Genomic DNA, 25,860 nt, shown 5'->3' on the forward strand with positions numbered 1-25,860 from the left:
AGTGCGATCTTGTGTACATCAGACAAACTAAACGCGTTTTAAAATTTAGACTTAAAGAACATGATAAATATGTTCATTATCAAGAAAACGAGAAATTATCAATTGCTGCTAATTTTTTGAACCTTCATAATGGCATAAATATGTAATGGCATAAAGGTACGGGCATAAATTCAGTTTCGGTATCAGCTCATCTTGATTCCTTGAAATCTTGTTTCATTCATATGAATGCAAATTTCCTTGCTAACGACATTAGTTCCTCACCACCTCTCCATAGCACGTAGAAATGAATTTTACCTTGATCTGCTCCTCTCAGCCACTTTGTTTGATTTTTTTTTTTTGTTGCTCTGTTTTTTCATCGTTTTTTTTTTCTTTTATGGTGACAGTTTTTTTTATTTTTTATATAGTTTTATTTCTCTCCTTTACTTTTTCATTTTTCGTTGGCAATTTTACGTTTTATGCTTCAAATCCCTTTTGTTAAGAAGAAAAGTTTCATTCAACAGATTTTATTTGAAATGATTGCCTTACAGCGAAATAATATTAATAACATAATAAAGACATAATAAAAGATAATAACAGCAGATCAACTGCTATATTTAATTAGAGCAAATAATAAAAATTCCCTTTCGCTGCAATTGAATATGATTAAAAAAAATTTAAATTTATCAACGAAATAATGTCACATAAAAAAATTTTCAGAATGTATATAGATGTTAATAAAAATTGGGGAATAAATGTGTATAAAACGCTCTCATTTCAAAAAATTTACGTTTCGAACATGCATTATTAAATAATTTCATGTAACAGGTTTTCTAGGCTGAAGTTATGAACATATGTTTCTGATATTAGAATTATTTTTCGAAAAATATGCTCTACAAGGGAAATTTTTAATTATGTATAGTTAATTAAAAATATATAAATATCCACAACTCCTTTGATAAATTTTTTTTTGGAATTTTAACATTATTTTCTTATTATTCACAAAATGCTCCATTATTTTTGTTAAATTCCTATAAATAATCAATAACATTAAATATTTTTAAGAAATACTAATAATTTTTTTTTCGAAAACTTGCACCATGGATTTATAATGTCGAATTACAAAATTTTTTTATAATATTCAAAGACGTGTGTAAAAAATATAAACTGATTGCAATTTTTATGGCATAGCGATACAATTATCTTTTAATTTGTTAATCATGTCCTAAATCCCCTCATAACTAAATTTTTATATTAAAAAAGTGTGAGTTCATTTCCTAAACTTAACATGCAAAAAAATAACGAAAAATCCATTCAGTATTTATGTACATAAAAAATCATTTGAAAATGTTGACTGATTCGTACATTGTGATTGGACAATAAATTACATGCTATAATCCAATTTTTCTTGCATAAATATCCAGGTTTATTTGGTAGTCATAAGCATAGAAACAATAAAGTTATAAAATTTTCATTTATCTATAAATTATTTCTAAAACCATAATTACAGATAGTTAAATGTAATTTTTATTTATCATCCCTTCTTGATATTCTCTGCTGTTGAAACCACTTTTATTTTGATTATTAATTTAATTTAATTTAGATGGTGATACTTTATATGTAAATCTTATGATACCAACTCATTATTACTCAACATTTTAAAATAAACATATTTAAACCAGTATCTAAACTTGTTTACTGTTCTACACAAGCATGCATTGATATGTTAATAATTTTTATAATCGCAAAATTAATTAAATATGCAGCATGTGCTTTTATTTCAAGTTTCGCCTAATACTGAGTCTAATAACTTATGCAACTGAAATAATGAATACGAAACAGTTAAATATTGCTAGGAATATAAATTAATATCTTTGGCGAAAAACTCTTAATGAGTTTTTACAGTAATTAAATAGGAATTTTAACAAAAAATTGTAAATGAAAGTGCAACGGTAACCGTGCAAATTAATTAGATTAAATTTTTATGCCAGTAGTAACGGATATATAATAAAATACTTCGGAGTTTTCAATTGAAAACTTTTTAATTTTAGTGTAACAATCTGTTTGTATTTATTGTTAATTTACAACGAAATATTTTATCAATCATGAGAGTTGATGAGAGAAGTGATATGGATCAGGAAACTATGCTTATTTTTAATCCAGACATCACTTTGTTTCATAGTTTCATTCAAAAAGAATTTTAAATAGTTGTCACTCCTATTAGTGACCTTAATTTTTTTAATTTCTGAGAAATATTCTTACAATCCAAAAACTATGGCAAAATTTAGAGCTTTTTTTTCTTATTTTTACTTTGCGTTTATACTGATGCTGGGTCCCTTTACAATTCGCGCGAAGGAGAAAAGTTCTTGTGTTGTCTATTTATTCTGCTTTATTATTTAAAATGTGAAACAATATTCTTCGGAATAAAACAAAAACATGGTTCTTAACGTTGGTCAACTTTAAAAAAGGATTTATTGATGAAATAAGTAAAGAAAATCGAATTATGGGGTTGTAATGGACACCATTTTGCTATGAAATATTTAGAATTTAAATTTACATTAACTTTAAGGGGAAAATTATATCTTAATTAATTTTTTTTAATTATATATAATTTATTGCAATATTTTTATCATCAATTACAGTAAAAAAATATCAGTGTTTGTTTTATTGTAATGCATTGATCATTATTAATAGGATTTATTAATCCTTATAAATAGGATTATTGATCATTATTAATAGGATTTTATGGATCATCCACGTAAGCAGGAAAACCTATAAGTACCATGAGTACTGAATACTCAAAATATTAATTTTAGAAAATATTACTTTGTAAATAGTTTCAGATCACTCTAGTGATTTTTTCTTTATTATTTTCGCTTCTTATGCTTTATTTTTAATTTATTTCTTAGTTAAGAACTAACATATAACACTGCTTAGTTGAATTACCTCAAGTTTTCAATGGCATTTGAGTTCGAATTAGTATTAACGCTTCTGACTATTTTGTTCACTGAACTCTAGATTCAATAAAATTCTATATATACCACCCAGCTTGAATACAAGAACAAAATTTAACTACGAAAAAAAGCATGGTATTAAAAATCCATATTTAACTCGAGCAGTACACTGTAGAAAATTTTGGTGTAGAGGTAAAGTAAAAAATTTAAAAGTTCATGTAGACAAATTTTTTATTTACTTTTTCACTGTTATAGTTGTATTTTTGTTTGCTTGTTTGCTGGCTCCACATATTTTCATGCGCAATAGTATCAACTTAAGGTCATTGCAAAAATATTTCGTTTAAAAAACAAGAACATTTTTAGTAATATATCCACACTAATTACTTCAAACGATGGATATTTTGTCAATTTTACCTAATTTTTTGAGCAATAATTACAGTTCTGTACTTAAAACTATATTTAGTTAGTTTACTTCAACACCAAAAATGAAGGCAACTATGCACCAAATATTTTGGAAGTATACAAACAGCGAAGAATAATGACAAGCTTTAAATTAAATGTATGTTGTTGTTTTTTTAATAATTGTTGAATTTAGAAATTGGAACCTTTAATTGAAATTCGTCGTTACAGCTTCTTATTACTAAAAAATATTTTATTTAATTGAAAACACGCTTCAAACGCGTTAGTTACAATATTTCTTTCGAACGAATTTCTACGTCTGCATATGAAATTCATTACATTATACTTGCCACAATTATTCACGAACTATTGATTATTTAACAAAAGAGTTAACACAATTATTTTTTCAAGGAAATAACTTTAAAATATCTCCGACACACCCAAAAATGCTTTACATGTAATGTGAAATAAATAAATTTCATCTGAAGACTAAAATTCAAAGCTTGCTTTCACACTTACGAACTAACTGAAGCATAAAATTCTCTTTGTAAATTCCATGTTCAAATCTTATGGTTAAGTAAATTCAATATGTATAATCTTTGCTTTAAAAGAGAATCCAAACAACAGCTGAACACAATCGTTTCAAAAAGCTCTAATCGCCAACAGCAGCACATTTTCGCACCCAAGCATGCCTCAACTCGTAGTTGCACTTCTTTTCTCCTTTGTCTGTTGTTCTTTAGCTGGACCAGCAATCGTTCCAGCAGCTTTTCCAGGACAAGTTCCAGTTCTAGCAGCTCAAGAACCACCAAAACCCTACGAATACGGATATGAGTTTGGAGATGGTTTGGGCATGACACAACATCGTCGTGAAGTTGCTGATGGTACTGGAATAGTCAAGGGTAACTATGGATACCTGGATCCCCTTGGAGTCTACAGGAGAGTTGAGTATACTGCTGGAGGTGAAGGATACAAGGCTGTCATCTATAGCAATGAACCAGGACTCTCAAGCCATGCTGCTGGTGATGCTCTTTACGTAGTGGAACTACCACCTCCCGCTATAGTAGCACAGGGTCTCAATGCTGCAGCACCTGTGCCATCAGTTAATTATGTATAAAATCTATTTGACTTTTGTGTATGAATAAAAGCGATTAGAGCATTGATATCACTTTTATTGTTGTTAAATTCTCGGAAAAACAATTACGAAAGAAAGGTTTTTTTTTTAAAGAAAATAGGTATTTAATCAAACTGTAAAAATGTTTTAAATATCTAAATTTTGACTTATGATGAAATTTTAGAAATGCTTTTCTTAGTCTCTATTGAAATTCAAAAAATTTTCTCAGAATGCACCACTTAGCATTTGAAGAATTTTCTGTACAAAAGTGACAATGGAACAGGAAATTATAAAAATCATTTTAAAAAATTTCAAGAAATGCTTACTTATGTTAAAATGCTATTTTCTGGCAAATTTAATTTTAAATCTAAGTGAATTTAAGAGACAAGTGAAGAGTAATGTCAAGTGAATTCTATTTTTCGTGTGTTTTCAATAAAATAGAGATTCTTGGAAATCCTCTATTTTTAAAGTTTTAGAGCAACTTACGGTTCCTAATATATAGTTATGATAAAAAAAGAGAACTTATATAGAGTTGAAACTTTATTAAAATAGAGAGCTAATAAAAGCTTTGGTTTCAATAAAATAGATACCTAATATCGAGCTCAAATTTTTAACTAGAGTAATAGTATAGAGCTATGACTAATATAATATTATTTAAAATAGAACTATAGCTAAAAGCATAAAGAATTAATAAGAGGCTACAGCTGATAAAAAAATAGAACTGAAAAACTATAGTTCTAATAAAATAGACAGCTAAAGTAGAGTTACAGCTCAAATAAAATCAAAATAGTGAGCTCTCTAATAAAAGTAAGTACAGTTCTACTAAAAGAGTGATATAGTATAAAGTGTAGGCTTATTCTAATTAGTAAAAACTGGGGTTTTTTTAAAATTTATTTTAGATATTTCTATGCATAATAAAGCTTTTATTTTGAAATTCTCAAAATTGGCATTGAACATCTTCTCCTCTTAAAAGAATTTACCTTCTTTACACTATTAGAATTTTCATTCTAAAATTACGGTAAAATAACTGGCAGCAGTCTGTCCATCCGATTAACCATAAAGTATACGGTAAAGAATATTTTTCACCTTTACGGTTTCGAAACCGTTAACATCTAGTGTGGTTATAAAATCATGAATTCAAAACAATACGGTTTTTTAACCATTTACAACTATCGTGGTTTCAAAATCGTACAAAAATAAATTTACCTGGACATAGGAGCTAGACTTCTCATTTGATAATGGACAGTGGAGAGTCCAGAACACTGAAAATTCTTCATGTGTGTTAAACGGAATGGAGGTGTCAACGCTGCGACTCGAACCCCCGTTTTGTCGATCATGAGATTGACAGATTAGCTCTCTCGGCTGTAATATGTGCGCAGTTGCAAGGAACTAAGTTGCTTCATTAGGTGGGCTCAGTTGGTGCTGTAAAATTATTGTTATTTAACCGTTTTAGGTAAAAATAGTTAATAAATGATTTTTCTCACTGTTAATAGTTTCATTAGTATCTTATTTATGGTTATTTGACTGTTTTGTTTAAATATGGTAAAATAACAATTAAATAGATTGTTATTTAGCCATTTTTTCCGAGAAATTTCTAACAGTGTAGGTAAACGGGAAACCCAAGTCCCAGTGAAAAAATGAAAAAAGAGGGATGAAAAGAAGAGGAAATAGTTATTGCACTGTTTTTAAGCTTACCTAGATTATTTAACGTCGCTTGCATTTGGCGCATTGAGGTTAAATCCGACTCAGTTTTATTAAGCTATACTTTCAATTAATCTACACATCAAGTTCTTAAAATAAATAAGTCTTAGGCTTATATTTACATCCTCCATATTATTTTTAGAATTGTTTCTTTCGTATCTCAAAATGTATACTCTTTTCATTTTTAGAAAACAACTTACAAAAAGTAAATAACTTAACACTCGATTATTTTGTAAGCAGAAAATAAACTTTAAGTTATACCATTTTTTTTGCTTCAATATTATTTTTTATTAACATTGTAATTTAATTTATTTCTATTTTTTAATAGCTTCATAATTCTTTTTTGAAGCTAGCACTCTGCTCTATATTATTTTTGCTATTATTTTTCAAAACAAAAACTAAACTGATTATTTTAACATTAAATCCTTTCAATTTAAACGAGGATATAACGAATAATTTGACTGTAACTAAAAATATTTTCATTAAACTAATAAGAAAACAATAATACTTAATTTTAGAAAAAAATATTATCATTTTTTTTATAAGCCAATCTAATTTTAACAGTAAGAAATCAAATCTTGACGTATAAATCAAATTAAAACCAACGAATGTCTTTGTAAAACTGGGCTGCAGTGTCTGAGTTGAAGTAGCAAACGAAGAAAAATTCACAAGTGTTAAGAGTTGGTGTCAACTGGGATAGAAGCAGGGTTCTCTGAACCAAGAATCAGTTGCCTTTTATTTTCCGCCACCAATACCCCATTATCCTATCATTTTTTTAACTTAATATTAAGTAACCTACGACTTAGAAGGGCCAGATCTTGACTCAGGAGTCGCAGCGGAGGCAAATTTTTATACCATGTTATGTTATGCTCTTTAATTTAAGTTTAGTTCAGTTTCAATGTGAATTTTACAGGTGTTTACTTCATTTATAAGCATGATCATAATGGAGCACAGTCTTGGTTTCTTGGGTTAGTGTTTCTAAATATATTACAGACGTAACTTTTCAAACGATATCTTTGTATTCAGATCTTTAAATGATAAAGTGTTAGATTACAAACAAAATTCTTGCTAGTATTAACGAATTTTTACAACCGCTATTATTCTACAATATTATTACAAATTTATGCGACCCGTTGCAATTCTACAAGAAGAACTATGGACTTTAAAAGTCTTTTTAAAAATGACTGATTCAAAAAAAAACGTACAGAGTGCTTTATGCAAAAGAGTGACATTACTAACGAACTTATTTGGATTCATTAATTAATTCGTCAAAAAAATAATAATAATTTTAGGAGTAGTAGCAAAAACAGAATAAAATGGCTTCGTCTACTTTTCAAAATAGCTAAATCTATTTTCCAAAGCAACTCTGCGTATTTTTCTAAATAGCTGTATCCATTTTTCTAAATATCAATGTCTGTTTTCCGAAATTTTTGTGCGTATTTTTCAAAATATCTATGTATATTTTCTTAATCGTGCATTATAAACTATATCATTTTCCTTAAACACGCATTTTGAGCTTTGCCCAAAATAAAATAAGTTCTTTTGACTCTATGCTTTTTATAATACAAAACTAAATCCCTTCTTCTTTGTATTTTAAAGAGTTACTTTTTAAAGTATTAATAACTATAAATAAGGCTAGTAACCTGCATGTGATTAATGAGACTGATGTCTGTTAATTGAGCTTGTTTCTTGATCTAGCTTTCATTGACCGCAGAATTAAAATAAAATACTGCAGTAATACATAGATAAATTAGACTTTTTAATTTCAGTATCAACAAAGATAGGTTTTGTACTTTTCTTTTATATTTAACATAAATTATAAGAGAAAGAAGGTTCCAAGTTTTCTTCAAAAAAAAAATCTAAGTTAAAGAAAATGCTATGATCAACCGTAATTTCATACCAAATAATTGTTTCTGTGTTGGTTTTATTTAAGAACTAATCGTTTCTGTGTTGTTTTTTTTTATTTCAATCTCTAATAAAAAAAAGACAGCTTTTGCTATATCTGAATTATTTGTTCTTAAATTCACGAAAATCTCATTTTGTATTTTCTTTCATTAATCTCTTTAAATCTGAATACTTTGAATAACCCATCTTAAGTCATAATCTTTAATATATAATTCTGAGTTTATAAAATTTTCACTTTTATCTTTCTGCTTTTAGTCTGATGCAATATTAATATTGCTATAAATTTATTACAAATTACATCAAAAAATTTTAAATTTTGTCTCAAATTTTGAGTTTTTGAAGTGAAATTTCCTGAATTATTCTGAATTGAAGTCTTTTGTGAATTGAAGGCTCTGAATTGAAGTTATGACTAAAGTATTTTAGACATTTAGACTCTTTGCCATTAGAAATGTGTCAGATATTTGAACAATAATATCATTTAGATATGCCAAATTTAATTCACTGCAAAATTCTGGATCTATTGATGGTAAAAAAAAATACCTGCACTTTGGGTGTATCATCCATAAAATCTATTGTTTTTACCGCAAAATTTTTACAGTAATATTTATTTAATTACAGTGATTCAGTGATTTTATAGCAAATACTACTGAAAAAATTGCGGTCAATAAAATTCTTTGTTCCTTAAAATTTTACTTTAAAAATGATTTTTACATTAAAAAGTAATGGCACTCGTAGTGCAGCCACTTTTTTCCGTAATTCTTTACTGTGTATGGTGATTAGTTAAATCTAACCGAATTAATGAAAATGATTATTAGTACATTTAAAAGTTAAAATTCATTAAATTCATATAAATTATATTTAATAGTATATTTCATTTAAGTGAAAACTTTGTGTATTTAATATTGAGTTGCTAATAAACATATTTGAGATTTTTAGACTCCTTGCTATTTTTAGCTTGGCCATAGCATTAAAATAAAAAAATTCAACTGATTGTTGTAATAGTATTTCTATTGTTTCTGTGAAAACTATAAGAGCATTAACCAGTGTTTATGTTTGTTTTTTACAAAAAGTTCTTTGTGAAGAACTTTACTTGTAAAGAACTCAAAATCTGATAAATTGTTTGCTTGAATTTCTTATTTCTAGTTATTTGGAATAACAATATATACTGCATTTTAACTATCTGACTAATAGAAAACATATTTTTAGATAGAGATTAAAATTTTATTAAATTAATGAAAACACTTATTTGTATTTTCGGTAAGATTACACTAATTAGAAAACCACAGTAGTAGAATTATATTTAATTTAGCTCCACTTTTCGCGCATTGACTTGAGATTAATCCTCAATCTCTGGTGCAAAAAACCACCAAATATTTTATGGTTTAACCTTATTTTATGGTTTAACTATATTTTTACGAAATATTAATAATATGTAAGTAAAAATATTGATTTATACCAATAAAACATTAAAAAAAATGTAAAAATTGTTTTGAATTTTGTATCATGTATTTTTACATTTTTAGATTTTACCTAACTAAAAATTTCATTCGCTTCAACAGTCGACATATAACAGTCGACAAATAACAGTCGACAAATTTCAACTACTCAGGACTTGCCAAACGTGAATGAGAAGAAACAAAAGTGACAAAAAACTCGTTTTTAGATTGTAATTAAAATTAATAAAAATAATAAAAATGTTAAGAATTAATAAAAACAATATTTTTGATTTATCTCATATATTTTTGAAGAAATGAAGTTTTTAATCAGGCAATATCTTATCGTTTCAGTTTCTTGGAATTATTGGTTCTTGGTTTAATTCAGTTTCTTGGAACAATTGTAAATTTTTTTTGACTTTTAGTTTCTGGTATAAGAAAAATCAAGGAAAACTGACTTTTCTTATGGACTAGCTTTATTTTTACGAAATATTAATAATATATTACTAAAATTGTCTACTACCAAAACTTTAAAAAAAATTTCAGTTTTACGACATTTATTTATTTTTCAATGTTATTTTTTGAAAAAAAATTTTTTAACAAATTAGATTAATCTGGTTCGCATATTCTATTTTTAAACTTGCCCTTTACAACCAATCTGTAAAAAGAAAATATTTTATTTTCTACTGAATTTTGAATGTTTGTGTAAAATTGTAAATAAAATAAAATATTCAATAAAATAAGTTTCTTTCTCACATAAGAGACAGTTTATTTATTACATAGCTCAAGCATTACTACATTGATTTTTTGACCGCACTTTCTCTGAACCAATGTTTACCAAAAATAGTAAAAAAATAACTAAAACAATTCTTTTCATTAAAGAAATCAAAATAGAGTTTTAGTAAAAAGGGAATTATTGACAACAAGCCTATCTTTTGGACAAACTCATATAAATATTTGTTAAACTTGAAGAGTAAATTATTAATATTTACTTAAGTGTTTCATGGAAAATTTCGATAAATATTTGAATATTTTATTGCTTACTTAAATTTATTAAATTCCGAAATAAAGTTATAATATAAACAAATAATATAAAATCAGTTATAAGTAAATTTCTTTAAGAGTTTCTCTGAAAAATAAATATTTTTAGGGGCATTACTCATATGCAAATATTACTTTTAAAAATTACTAAACATAATTTATTCTTTTTTTCTTCCTTGCAATCAATATTTATTTTACAAATTTCATGCATAACAGTTCAATGTTAATATTGCAAGTAAAAGTTCATTTTAAATTAAAAATTTCCAAAATATTCAGAATTTTATTGTGAAATGTTTTAATTCCCCAATTCTTTGGTGAATTCGAATTTAATTATTAAATTTCCATGCATAAAATTCAAATTTCTGAATTAGCTATTTATTTACTGATACCTTTTTTTTTAATTTTAAATAAGAATTTCATTTATTTATAGAGATAAAAAAATCCATTGAAAAGAGAACTATTTATAGAAAAAATGAAAAATTAGAACTCAAAAAGTAAAATATTAATTCACATTTTCAGTACAGCATTAATTTGCTAAAAAATCGGTCATTTTGTAAACTTCTCTCAATTGTAATTTTCAATTTCCAAACAAACCTACATAAATTATGTAGATTCCAATATAAATATTTACAGATAATAATACGAAACCTACTAGCCATCCTGTACTAGTACAAGCCTGCTTACCCGCAAGTTGGCCCCCACATTATTAGGAACTTGGATTATGATGAGGTAGAGGCTGACAGATGCAGGGACCTCTAGCGGGTGCGCATGAAACTAACATTCACACATTTGGGATTCCAAAATAATTCAAAGCAAAAATTATTCATAAATAATATTTAGAAGACATTGTTTAAGCTAAATGGCAAACTTTAAGTCTGTAATCATACAATCATATTTTACTATTTATTATTTGTCCATCAATTAAATATAAGGAAATAATTTATTTATTTAATTTTCAAAATCACTTATGATTGATTGTTGCGTTTATTTAAATATGTAACAATTTATTTTACTATTTCTTCGTCTTTTACAGTTAATATGACTTGTTTTTCAAAATCTTTTTTTTTTTATGTTTGATTGCTACATTTATTTAAAAATATAATAATTTATTTTATTATTTTTTCTTCTTCGACCAATTAAATATGATAATTTTTTTTGAATCATTTATATTTGATTTTTACTTTTTTTTAAAACATATATTCATTCAGTTTACTAATAACTTGGGTTATGATGAGGTTCAGTTCTTCAAACAATGAAATATAAAGAATGTATTTTTGTTTTCAAAATCATTTATGTTTGATTGTTATATTTATTCAAATTCGTAATCATTTAATTTACTATTTTTCCTTTTTTAAACAGAAAAGCTACGATAATTTTTTTTTTTTTTTTACAAAATCATGAACATTTTATTGTTAAAGTTATTTAAGCGAAATTTGAGCAATAAAACATAAAAATTTCCGATTGCTAGAACTTGAGTTGTATTACTTAAGCTCCATTTTTAATATTTTTTTTCATAATTTTTGAAAAGAATGTGATTGAGTAATGCTTATTTATTGATAATGTATAGTAAAATTTCCTTGATTTGATAACCCTTAAAATGGTCCAACTATATAAATATGTTTTTGAGATCTATAGTGATTAACAATAAGTAACAAAAGCAGATAATTTAAATAATTTATATCGAAATTTTAAAAATAAAATACAGAAATACAGACACAGAGATAGAAATATTTTGCTCTTTTCAACAATATTTTAGAATAATCTAAAAGTTACCACAAATCTTCCAAAATACAAAAGAAAGAAGCATTCAAGCACATTGTCTCAACAAACGAGTGGAATTTTTTGAACATCCATACAGACAAATCATTACATAAGCAAAATAATATTTTTTTTTATTGTTAACAGATTTTCAATTAATTATGCTTCACAGAGAAGTATGTATTAAAAATTCCTGTTAGTTCGGTGGGTTCTGTAATGTCGAACTTAATACAGTTATTCATTTGAGCATTATTGTGGAAATTAGAATACCTGAAAAAAAACAACTATTCAACAGTATTCAAAATTAAATCATTAAAATCTAAACGAAACTTGTTTATTTGTTTTTAAAAAAAGAAACTTCTTAAATAATTATATTCAAATGCAATGATGCACTTTATTTATAATCTTTTTCCTCGAATTATGTAGCAACAAATTTAAAAAATGAAGTTAAAAATATCGTCTGATTTAACGTTAAATAGTATTTATAAAAATTATTCTACAAATAATCGTAATCGTTTAACGTTGATCGTAATAATGTAAATTTATTTAGATGTTTAATTTTTAGAGTTAATTGAAATAAATAGAATACGTATGAGACCTATTATTTTAACCATTGTAATTAAAAGAATAAATTTTATAAGAATAAACTGCAAAGTTTAAGTACAGGTAAAGAATTCAAAGCGTTTAAAGAAAAAGAAAAAAATCAGACGATTTATTTTTGTGCTAAGAATTTTTATGTTGCAGAAAACTAAAAAAATTTAAATCAATAATGAAAATAACTGACGACCAATTGAATTTTAAATAAGGTATTAAATATTAAATTATACGAAACGCTGCCCTATCATTAAATGCTGGGCTAAATGTTTCCATTGATACAATCAAGCATATTAATTTTTAATGTTTTAAGTGAATTAATTTTCAATACTCTTGAATAGAACACAAATAAGATATTTTTTCAACGAAACAAAGCATCCATCTAGAATTTTATTGCAATTTAAATACTAATATAAAGACAGTTTCAAATATTGATCAATATAATTGCAAAAATGTAACAGATGATTTTTTTCCCCTGAATTATCATATTGCACGAAACCAGCCATTTTGTTAGAACATAAGGAATGCTATACTCAATTTTCAAACAAAAGGTTTTAGAACAATATGCTTGTTTAAATATTCATCGATGTTTAGAAAAATTACGAACAAATATAATATGTTTATTAAAAAAACAATATAAATATAGTGGGTTTCGAAATTTTTATAGATATTTTTGATTTTATAAAAGGTCCATTATTTTATTTCTGAATACAATTAAATACCTTGCAAAAAACTATCAAAGAATCGTTATTTCTAATTCTTAAAAACAAGCCATTTAATTTATTTGATTGTACGGACATATTTATTTTTATTTAATGTTGCTGTCCACAAACAAAACTTTTATTGCCAATAAAACCTTAGGATAGAATATAACAAATAAACCCAACCTTCAGTCCTAACAAAATGGCTTTAATTTGAAATAAAATATCATATAATTAAGTAACAAAACCATTCTATTAAATTTGGTAGAAATCGGTTTGTAATTTTATTGTTTTTGTATTGCCATAAATCACTAAACTTTAATATAGCATTTAAACAAACATTTAAAGATAATTCAAAACATTTAAAGATAATATCTCAGTTAGGTTTGAAAATAAAGAATTCAAAATTTTTGAGAAGTAATAATTAATATTTAAGTGAAAAATAAATTAATTGAATAATATAGGTTTAAAAAAAAGCAATTTGAAATACATGACTTAAATAAATTATTAGTTATAGATAAAAACTTGGACAGTCATTTTGCTTACAAACTCCAATTTCTACCAAAAAAATATGAATATTCTTAGCCAACATGTATTGCACAAACTTGTGAGGTAACCAATAAATAACAAGATTAGTTGTCATCATCTGATTTCGATAACACTACAGATTCACAATTCACACGGCTTACAGGTGAGGGGGACCATAACACAAAATCAGATTCATAATTCATTGAAAATAAATCAAAATTAAAAAATACTTCTTCTCTAAGTGCAATTCTGGCATTGCCACACAGTAATCCTGATAGATCTAATAATTATAATCCTGATAGTTAAATCCTCACATAAATAATACAGAACGCCACAGATGGCGTAAAGCCATTCGAAAAAAGTGTGAATTAACCATTTGGGGTGTGTCTTCGGTATCAAACAGTCATTTTTTTTATTTATATTTTCATTAAAAAATTCTCTTAGTACTAAATTTTATTACATAGGTATGGGAAATAGGGATCCACAAATAGAAGAAGCCTTAATGACATGGGGTATATATTTATTTATATGTATATATATATTCATCGTCGCTGAAAGTACATAGTGAACATATTATAGGATGGTGCCTGTCCACCCTGCAAAGCAGGGCCTAACGGGCCCAGGCTGGCCCGTACATGTTGACACACGCGCACACACACTCTGAAATAACGTAGAAGACATTGAAATATGCTGTGTTAGGATGATAAATTTATTTATAACACTCGCCCTCATTCCACTATTGCCTGCTATAGTAAAAACCACAGATATCCAGGCAGCATAGGAGAGCGAGTCGATGAGATTTGGATGAAATATGGGGGTGTGTTGAACACAAACAATTGAAGATCTGTACAAATTTTGTATGTGTTTTAAGTGTGGTGTGTGTCTTTTGTTATACTGCTCAATGTGAAACCGAAATGTCAAATCAAATAATAAAACAAATTAGCGAAAAAAATAGTAGATTATTAAGTTTCAGTAAAGTAAGAAACGCACTGCAATTCTGAGGAAAATTAAAGAGACGCAATTAACAATTTTTCTTTATATTTAAACTAATTTCATAATAATTAAAGATTATAGTTAATTATAGATTACATTTAATTAAAGATTATAATTAATTATAGAACACGCTTTAACTAGAAAATAAGTAACTAGTGTTATCAATATTTGTAAATTTAGAAAATTTTTTAGCTTTTGATTAAATAATTATTTATATATTATTAATTGATATTAATTTGAAATCATTCTTCTATACAGAAAAAAAGGAAGATAAAATTACATTTTCTTTATTTTCTCTTCTTTTATGAGAAAAATGTTTTTAAAAAAATTCTTTTAAATTCAAAAACGTCAAAACAACATTTTAGATTCAAGTACTACCTAGAACGACTAAGTTTTCATTTAAAACTTAAATCTCTATAACAAAAATAGACTTTTACAAAGTTTAAAATAATTTTAAAAAAGAGAAATTGATCATAAAATTAAATTTAATGAAAGTACTCAAAATCTTTTTTTAATATGTAATCAGTTGAACAATTAAATTTAAAGGGACATTTCAAATTAGCTTTTAATAAATGCATTTACTATTTAAATGCAAGTTCTTTAGTACAAACTTTAACTTTTATTCGGATGTGGTGTAAATAAAATTTAATAAAACAAACAAAAAAGAAAATATCAAGGTACTGCGTTGATATCGATAGAAACAAAAAATAATGAATATGAAAATTAAATTTGAATTCCTACAAAAATTATCGATCATTTCAGTGCAATATTTTCAAGAATTCTTAAACCTTAATGTAATTTTTTAATACAATTAGATAGTCCAAAATTATCAATTTTATTATATTTTAAATACAAAGGGAAAAAATATTTTTAAAAAAATTTGAATAAGAAAATCAATTTTAAGAAAATTATAATGGTTAAGTAAAGTAGCGTCACAAAATATCATTCGTTTCAATATTTTTCACAGTTTGTATTTCAAAATTGTAGACTATAAAATGACGAACAAAATGACCGACGATGATAATCCGGTGCAACTGTGGTGTGTGGAGGCTTAAAGTCCTAAATATTTTTAACTGATGCCATTCCAGGTACAATTATTAATAACATTGTGTCTGTAGATTAATTAAGAAAAATATCTGCCTTACCTCCAACAATGAATTCCAAATTTACAAAAAATTTTATCTACTAAAATCTACTAATGTATCTACTAATGTAGATTCAAAGCGTATATTAAGATGGGAAACAAAATATTTTTTAATTAATTATAATTAATTTTACCATGTTTACCATTTATCTGCGACCATTTATTATGATTTTAAAATTAATGTGTTTTAACTCAAACCATGACTCAATTAAAACGGTAGACCAGCAATTATTTAGTTTCATCCTATATATTATGAATACAAATTGTGAAAAATATAAGAATGATTGACTTTTTAGTGACTATAATCAACAAAGATGAAAACCATGTGTGTACTGTGTGTAATTCTGAGTGTAAATGTGTAATTACGTGATGGCGTCAAAAAGTGCTCGTGAGGCCCATCAGCCCACACGAGCATAGGAACTGTAAGTCTCTGCAGTCCTATAGGACTGCAGAAGAGTTGACCATACAAAGCCTTACGTTTTGTAAGTCAGTCAACAGGTTTTGAGAACAAGTACACTAGGCAACGCTTCTCTGAATAAGCTAAATAAGGCAAGGAAACAACAATCGCCAATGATTTCATAATTCACCAAATATGCTCGCCAATTTCCTTACAAATCTACAAAGTAAGTTCATTAGGAAAAACAGTTATTTGTCAACATATGCTTACCAAATTACCCATTAATATAACATACTCGACTAATTTAAAAATTTATCTAACATTTATTAATTATCAATAATTAATTGTTTATTAATTATTTGTTTTATTAATTGCTTGTTGTGAAAAAAAGTAACATTTACACAAGAAGTCAACTTATATCCCATTAAAATGTAGGTTTTAATTTGGCGAAAGTATAATTTTATATAAACTATATTGAAATTATAGCTGCTTAACAGCAATGGGTCACATTTAATGCTGGAGAACACCAAAATTATTTCGAAGTAAACAACTTAAATATTTAAAATTTATTGTTATGTATTGGCTGGAAATTGAAAAAAAAATCTGTAAGCGTTGCCTAAACATTTGATATAACCTTACGTACAAAGGTATCGAACATTTTTTTAAACTTTAACTGATATTTATACATTTACAACATGGACAATGTATTTAAAAAACATTTTGTCCATATTATTAATCTTTTCTTTTTTTTATTTATTTTTTTAAAATTTTTTCGATGTAGAAAAAATTCAGGAACTTTGACAGAAGCTGTGATAAAACTGCTTAGGAACATTAGTTTTTTAATATATATAGTTTGATAGCATCAGTAACAATTCTCAAAGAAAAAAGGCCGCGTAGTGTGGATAAGGCGAAATGACCCTCTTAAAATGAAAGTTGCGTTGAGCTTGGCTCATTGGGTCGCCTTAACCCGCTCACATCATACCCAGGCACGTCTATTTACAATAAATATAAAAGAAAAACACTGGCCTAACATGCATTAATATACTCCCAAAAAAACAGATGTTATGATTTCCGTTCAACCGCCACATGGTGAAATGATTGTACTAATTATTTTGTCTCTATTTTCATTAACCCTGTTTTGCTGAGTCCGAAACGAGCCTCTTTTCAACCACTCCAATGGACAAAGTTGATAGTAAATTTTTTGTTAATATTATTATTATTTACTATTACACGAAATAGCGGTTTGCGAACGTTCAGTTTAAAACCTACGCTAGAAAATGTCAGTTATTTTTGTTAAGATGCATTTTACTTAAACTCTCTACATACGTATTTATGACAATGAGCAAGGACCGGATATGCAATCACGATCACGGAATCGAGTGCGGTGGAGTGACTTTTGATTTACAATCCACCAAAGTTTACGTTTGTATACGCTTTATCACGGTTGTGCTACCTTTTTCAAGTACAAAATGAGTACAATCTTGTAAACATCATCGAAGAATTCATCTTTTTTTGTACTTTAACCCACTTGAGGAATTATTATATACCATTTTAAGCAAAATTACTTTCAAAATGGGCTATTCAAAGAATAGTCATTGCAAAGAGAAATTTCTGTTTTGCAAGGATAACAAAAATTATCCCCAACTAAATGACTTTAACTATTCAATTAAAAACATCTCATGTTTTCAATTAGAAACATTAATTCAGTGGCAATGTTTTCAATTAAAAACATATCATTTCTGTACAGTGAATCAGGTAGCACAACTTTTTTTTCAAACATTAAGTTCGTTATTGCCACTGAATAAAAACATTAACTGAGAGTCAGGCTTGACGGATAGTTTTAGATGCTTTAGATATTGAAAAGGCCATCAGGTCAACATTCACGGTACATTGACCGTATGAAAGACAACTTATTTTAATTCGTTTTTAGAGCCTTCCGGCTGGCTTTTATTCTAAGATATTGAAACTCCAGCATCAACATTGCATCCCACTGCCGCCGTTTTATTTTTTGCGTCACTAGGTTCCGGGTCTAAACCCATTCCCAGCCTTATCGAGTCCATTCCCATCCCAGAAAAAAACAACTGAGCCATATCTGGCATCATTCCATTCCTGCCCAATAGCCCAGCAGCTGAAGCGTTGCCTTCGAATGCATTGTTATTCAGAGGAGGCGGATGTGTAGCCATAGCCATACGATTGGCGAGTGTGTCAAAGTGGTTGGCGACTGCAGAAGTCGCCACAGCTGTAGCAGCAGCTGCTTCCCTCTGCAGCTTTTGCACTCTTTTTACATGCCGATCCATGTCGCAGTGGAACTTAAAGTCGACGATGGTGGTAAAACGTTCTCGACATGCTCGGCATTCGACGTGGCACTGAACAAGCTTGAGGGTGGCTTTTATTTCGCTGACAGGGCTGTTCTGAAAGCAAGAGGCCCGTTGATGGTTGAGGCACAACACTTCGGCAGGATAAACCATGTGGCACTTCTTGCAGACAAATCCAACGTCTACTGTTACCTCTGCTGCCTGTCGGAAGTCGGCTTCTGGCACAAGCGATCTCAGATCAGACAAGGATTTGCCGTCTTGACTAAAACGTGCCACTGAGTTACCAGGTTGCGTTAAACGGCCCGTCACTTCTGGAAGTGCAGAGGCAGGAAGCTGTAGAAGGGAGAGAGGACTGCTGTACATATTTGAATCGTACATCATACCGCCTCCATGAAGAGCTCCTGCAAGAAAATAGAAAAACTACTTTAACCATACGATAAAAAAAATTAAAATTTGTATTAATATCTAGTATATACGAAGGGCAAAACAATCAAATGTAATAACTCAGTGTTGTAGTGGCAAATTTTTCTATGGAGGATTCTAATATTCCGTAATATTCGGAAACTTCGAAATTTTGTGCACATTTTTTAATAAACAATATCACAGATTTCTGTCTGAGATTTCTATTGTGTAAATACTTAGAAATGATAAAGGCTTCTAAGGGCAGCATTGGTCTGTTGCAGGCTGTAGTGTCTCGAAAGAAGAAGACCTACGTCTGGTACACAAATAAGAAATATACTTAAACTTGTATATAACCACTCATGTTTGGGAAAATTCTATTTCAATAACGTAGTATGTTATTACTGAAAATCTCGCTAAGTGCCAAATAATATAAGATTTTGAAGAAGAAAAATTAGAACTTTCGTGTCTAATAAAAAAGTAAAGCATTTTGTCAAACTAAATATTTAAAATGAAAGTATTTTGACTAAGGTAGAAAATCTTAAAAAAAAAAAAAAAAATAACGAGTAAAAGATTAGAAAGCTATGCTTTACTTTTTTAACCTTATAATTATTTTCAAAAGCTACACAAGTTAAAATGCTTCCAATTTATTTTACTATACCATCACAGTTACCAAGCCTTGGCCATCCATAATCCCAATTGCGCATAAAAAAGATTGCTCGACAAGAAAACAAGACATAGCTGCCAGTAAATATGAAGGAAAAAAATTGTTAATGAAAACACAACATAAAAATATGCTTTGTAGTATTTTATTCTTAAAAAAATAGGTGCTGACTTAAATACATCATGCACCATTGGCCGTCAAAAATTATTAGTATCGTACCAAAAAAGTAATATGCAAAAAAGCACTTTAGATAAAATAGAGCACTTTATGGCGTCATTTGGGAAAGGGCTTTTAATATTCTTTATCTTAAAGATAAATTTTAAACCAATAAGGAGGATTTCAGTTTTAGAGAAAACGGTATGGGGACAGAGTTAGTGAGGAATTTTTCTATACATAAATCAGACATTTGATTGTCCATCAAAATTGAGACTAAATTATTTTACTATTATATCTATTATGTCTATATGAAAAATATTATGCGTATATTTTGAAAAACAATTTTTAAAAATACAGAAAAAAATTAAGATGGCAGCATTTTTTGACAGTGCTTAGGAGAAAAATTAATTGAAAAAATATAAAAACTTTAATAGCAATGGAATAAAATTTTTGACCCTTAAGGAAGATTTTTTTTCTTCTAAGGAAAATAGTACGGTAACAAATTTAGAGACAGTTTTTCTTCACATAAATTCGACATATTAAATCCCTCATCAAAATTGAAACTAACTTATTTTACTATAATATCTACATAGAAAAATAATACGCATATGTTTAGAGAAAAAAAATTAAAAATCCAGGAAAAATTAAGATGGCACTATTTTTATGACAGTGCAAGTGTGCTTAGAAGAAAAATTAATTGAAACTAAAAAAGGAAATACTTTAATAACAATGGAATACAATTTTTAACCCATAAGGAAAATTTAATTTTTAGGGAAAATGGCAAAGGTGGCAAATTTGAAGAGGGATTTTTCTGCACATAAACCAGACATACTTAACTGCCCATTGAAATTGAGACTAAAATATTTTACTCTGAATATATTCATAGAAAAATTTGCATATGCTTTGATAACAACAGTTTTGAAAAGTCCAGTAAAATATAAGATGGTACTATTTTTATAAACAGAGGAATAGCGCTTAAATAAAAAAAAAAAACAAATAATAAAAAAATTGGAAAAAGAAATATAATAAATAAAAAAAATAACTTTAAGTTCTACGTTTATAAAAAAAAATACTAAAAAAATAGAAAACAGCATTATATTTGTCAGACTTAAAACGAAAAGCAAAAGGTGCATCACTTTTGAGAGACGTGGGGGCATTTCGGATGGAAATAGAAGATATTAAAGTCGAAGTTTTGCAATATTTCTGAAATGCAACTTAGTACATTTCGACTAATTTCTTCCACTGAATTAGCAATTTAAGTGCAAACCTTGTCATCTGTCTATGTTTAAATGATGACAATATTAAAGTCGAAATTTTGCAATATTTCTGAAATGTAACTTAGTACATTTCGACTAATTTCTTCCACTGAATTAACAATTTAAGTGCAAACTTTGTCATCTGTCTATGTTTAAAATGAGAAGATATAGTTGTTCTGAAATCCAAGAAAGTAGCCATGAATAGCATATAATATTTGTCTTAATAATTATGTCAAAAAATTAATGTCATTTTAAAGACTATTGTTCAGACCTAATAAAATTTATATAAGTTATGTTTTTTAAGAGAGCTAAGTACTTTTAAAAAAGGAAAAATTATTTTTTGAAAAGATATTTCTTGCAAAATTAATCTATTTTCAAGGGTAGGAATCTTGAAAAAAAATATCGTTAAAAAGTTATAAGTGGCAAGTAGAAAATTTTAATAGATCTTGAGTTTGATAAATGACATATTAAAAAAAATACATAGAGGGATAAAAAAAAAATTTTGAGTTTCACTGACAAAAAATGCAGATTAATCTTTATTTTGTCACAAAAACAGGTCAATTAAGAACAAGTTACATCGCACATTTAAATTTTTTTCGGAAAAAAAAAAATTCGAAAACTTTTTTTTATTTTTATTCCAATTAAACACAATGAATTGTAAATAAAGAAAAACATGCAAATAAGCAATCATCTATTATAATAGAGTAAAAAATCACCCAAAAAAATTACATATTTTTTTCTTTGAAAATTAAAGCATAAAAGAAAAGAGTTGAAAAAAAAGAGCATAAAAAATATCATGAAATTAAACCTGATTGAAAAATAATTGTAGTTGCCACTCATCGAGCTTGAGTGGGAAGGAGGAGTGTGTAGGAGTAGTAGGCGTTAGTGTTATCGCTGACAAAAACTTCATTAAAAAAACACGTCCATCATCTTAAAATCTAGTAGCTACACTTTCTACCCCCTACCCCCGGGTATTTTTTTTATGTACATATATATTCTTTTCCTTTTTTTTTTCTCCTTGTGGTCGGTATAAGCGTTCAGCAATAGGAGGAGTTATTAAATTAAACCGTCTTTGACGATGAACCAACATGTCCCCTTCCCCACACCCCTCCGGCACTGAGTTAACAAGTTAGCAGGCCCAAAACTAATAAAAAAAATTATTTTTTGGCGTGAAAAAAAAAGGAAACTTTTTCTATGTGTATACATTCGTATTAGAAAGTACACTTTCAGACATTGATGAAGATGAGAAAAGGGAAAAAAGCAGGGGGAAAAAATTGCGTTAAAAAATATCCCTAGATGTGTGGGGTGGTGAATTAGGCACTGGGTAATTAGTCAGTTGAGTGTTGTCATAGCAACGTACTGCCCCAGGGGTAGGAAAAACCTGAGTCATACTGTAATACAACTCAGTGAATGAGAAGGGAGTGAAAAAATTATACTTTTTTGGTAAGGTACATGAGATGGGTCGGGTACTAAAAAAAAACGATGTGTTTGAATTAAAACAGTGACAATTGCAATTGCAATCAATTCAGATCTAAATACAAATTAAACTTTCCAAGACCAAAAAAAATGGAGAGAGGGTAACTGAGATTTTTTTTTCACTAATTACAGTTGCCTATCTTTTCCTCATATTAGCGTAAAACCAAAAATTACCAGAGGTCTGCAAAACCTGATCAGAAGGGAGCAAAACAAATTGTAGATGGTGCCCAATTGTCCATAAAACTGAATATTGTGCACAATGAATGGATACAGGACGAATAAATATTAAAAATGGATGTTAAAAAATTGCCTACCAGTTGCCAGTTTACTCGAAAATGCAGTTTACCTACCAGTTTACTCAAAAATACACCTCATAGGCATTTTATTATTACTATTTCTTAACAATATAAAATTATTACAAATATTTTATAACATTCTAAAAGTTACTTCCAGTCACGCTGTTTCTTAAAATTTTTTGATCATATTCGAAATTAACCTTGTAACGTTGACCATATTTTAAGAAATGCTTTACATTATTAATAATATTTTTTTTAAAGTTTAAAATTCTCAATTTTAGAACAATTGAACTTATAAATTACCTATTCATTTTATATCAGCCCTTGAACAGCCGACCCAATTTTTCTGAGTTTACGACTACTAATGTTTAAATCCGCAAACTTGTAATTTTGAACCCAATCCCGAAGACAAGGGTCTTCGTGGAGGACTTTTTGAGGGAACTAACCCACATTTGCGTTTGATGGAGTGGAAAACCACTGAAACCTTCTAAGGTTAGCCTAACGGCAAGAGAACTCTAATTCGTGATCCGTCTACTGCTGAGGATATTTTACGTCAGCACTGTGGTCGGTACAAGCTGAGTTCGGAATTCGTATCGACTAGCCATCGCTGGGATTCGAACTTGGCTCATCTCATTGGAAGGCGAACCCTCGATTTCCTGAATCAGTGTTTCCCAAACTTATGACTTTTGAGTACCCTTACCAAATTTTTCGTAACGCTGTGTACCACTAATAAAAAAAATGAACGCATTTTTTACTTTTTTTCCCCTCCAGACGTGGACACGTACCTAGGTTTGCAAAACCCTTACCCGTATAGTCCACGTCACATCGGAGCATTTAAATTATTTTTAAGATTATATTAATTTAAAATCAATAACTTTCTCTGTGCAGTTTCCTTCGAACAAAACTCTGTAACGCTTATTTCCGGTCTTTTAAAACCTGATACAATTGTTCTTGACCTTAGAAGCTATTTCATAGCATGCTGACTCTCAAAAATTGATCCTGGAGCGTGGAAATTATAAACATAAGTAAATGCTTGATCTGTGTTACAAATTGAGAAAACAAATTCTAACGTTAAAATTAGCTTTTAGTTCTATTATATTTCGAAGTTTCATAGTTTTAATAATTAGCATATAGTTTTAGTGTCTATAAATTACAGGAATTGTTTAAAATTTTAGAATTCGAATATATTTTTTAAAAAAATAGCACTGAGTGAGGCAAATCGATATTTTCCTCATTCGGTAAAACGGATAACACTGGACTAACACGTGAAAACTAATTATATTTTCTTCCCGCTAAGAGGGGATGGTTCTTATGATAAGCTAAGAAAATTATTTTCTTAAAAAAGGCCTTTGATGAAATGCCGGTAACATAAATTTTGGTTATGTTTATTTATTTAATAATGTAATAACTAATAACTATCATAACCAATCAAACAATTAGTATCGAGTGAAGGAATATTTTATATACAAACCCGATAGGAAATGCCCTCCAACACGACTGCAGATTATTGCAGCATCTGCAAATGATTACACAATGTGCAGATTATAACAGCATCTGCAGATAATTTCAGGATTTACAGATTATTACAGTATTTGCAGATTATTACAGCATCTGCAAATTATTACAGTATCTGCAGATTATTTTTACATCTAAATTTTCGTTTTATTATTAAGATTATTGTTTAAAACATTTCTGAACTTGTTTTTAACGAAAATTTAAAAACTGAATTAAGGGAGCCCCGCAAATAATAACAAAAAGTGAAGAATTTTTTTTCCCTGTTAATTGTACCGGCGTAACTGTACTGCCAATCACACGAAACTAAAGCTGTAAGATCCACTTGATTAAAAACTTCCTTCGCTTCAAAAATATGCAAATCGGAAGTAACAGGCAGCATGTTTCAAGCGCTCAAAGGCAGGAGCCCATTTTCAAGACTTGCCAGACGAGAATAAGAAGAAACAAAAATGCTTTAAATTACAAAACGCAAAGTTGCCAACGAAAAATGGAAAAATAAGAGTCAGAAGCAAAACTAGAAAAACCACAATAGCCGAGAGAGAAAAAAGATATAAAACTGAATAAGAAAAACCACAGTGGCCGAGAAGGATAAAATGCATTTCCAAGCGCTAGGAAGAGGTAGTGAGGAACTAATGTCGTTAACAAGGGGATCAGCATTCGTATAAATAAAACACGATTTTGGGGTATTAAGTTAAGCTGATGTGACTGGAGTAGAAATAATTTTAGCATTGTCGAAATTGAATTTATAACCAAGATTCCAACAATGTGCAGCAATTGATGATTTCTCGTAATCTTGAAAACGGACATATTTATCTTGAGTCTGAAAAATCTTGAAAATGGGCGTCTGTTTTTGAACACTTGAAGCATGTCAGCTGTAATTTCCAATTTGTATATTTTAATCAAGTTTTTAATCAAGTTATGTATATCGATTTCTTTTTTCTTCTTTTTTTTAGTATTAATGCATAAAAATTAACTTAAATACAAACAACACAAAGTTTAAGTGTACAATTTTTTAGTACCTTATAATTGCACATTTTAGTCTTCTTATGTCAAATTAAGCTGAATTTTTACAATAATAATCTCTGAATGACAGTGATGAGGTTTTAGGCAAATCAGGATTTATGGAGATGGTGTTCCAAATTCACAACGTA

General features: G+C 28.1%; 2 protein-coding genes across 2 annotated transcripts in view; one reads left to right on the forward strand and one right to left on the reverse strand.

Moving 5' to 3' along the window:
- The first annotated feature begins 3,977 nt into the window (after positions 1-3,977).
- LOC107457536 (cuticle protein 10.9-like) lies at positions 3,978-4,478 on the forward strand. The gene has a single exon (XM_016075705.3). The coding sequence runs from the start codon at positions 4,018-4,020 to the stop codon at positions 4,441-4,443; it is 426 nt and encodes a 141-aa protein (XP_015931191.2). The 5' UTR covers positions 3,978-4,017; the 3' UTR covers positions 4,444-4,478.
- A 7,702-nt stretch (positions 4,479-12,180) lies between these two features.
- LOC107457540 (uncharacterized) overlaps positions 12,181-25,860 on the reverse strand; it is a 53,521-nt gene continuing 39,841 nt past the window's right edge. Inside the window, exon 2 of the mRNA XM_016075714.3 lies at positions 12,181-19,351. Within this exon, the coding sequence (XP_015931200.1) occupies positions 18,588-19,331 (744 nt within the window). The 5' untranslated portion in view covers positions 19,332-19,351 and the 3' untranslated portion in view covers positions 12,181-18,587. The remainder of the gene's footprint in view (positions 19,352-25,860) is intronic.

Source organism: Parasteatoda tepidariorum, chromosome 10 (assembly GCF_043381705.1).
Source record: "Parasteatoda tepidariorum isolate YZ-2023 chromosome 10, CAS_Ptep_4.0, whole genome shotgun sequence".
NCBI classification, from domain to species: Eukaryota; Metazoa; Arthropoda; class Arachnida; order Araneae; family Theridiidae; genus Parasteatoda; species Parasteatoda tepidariorum.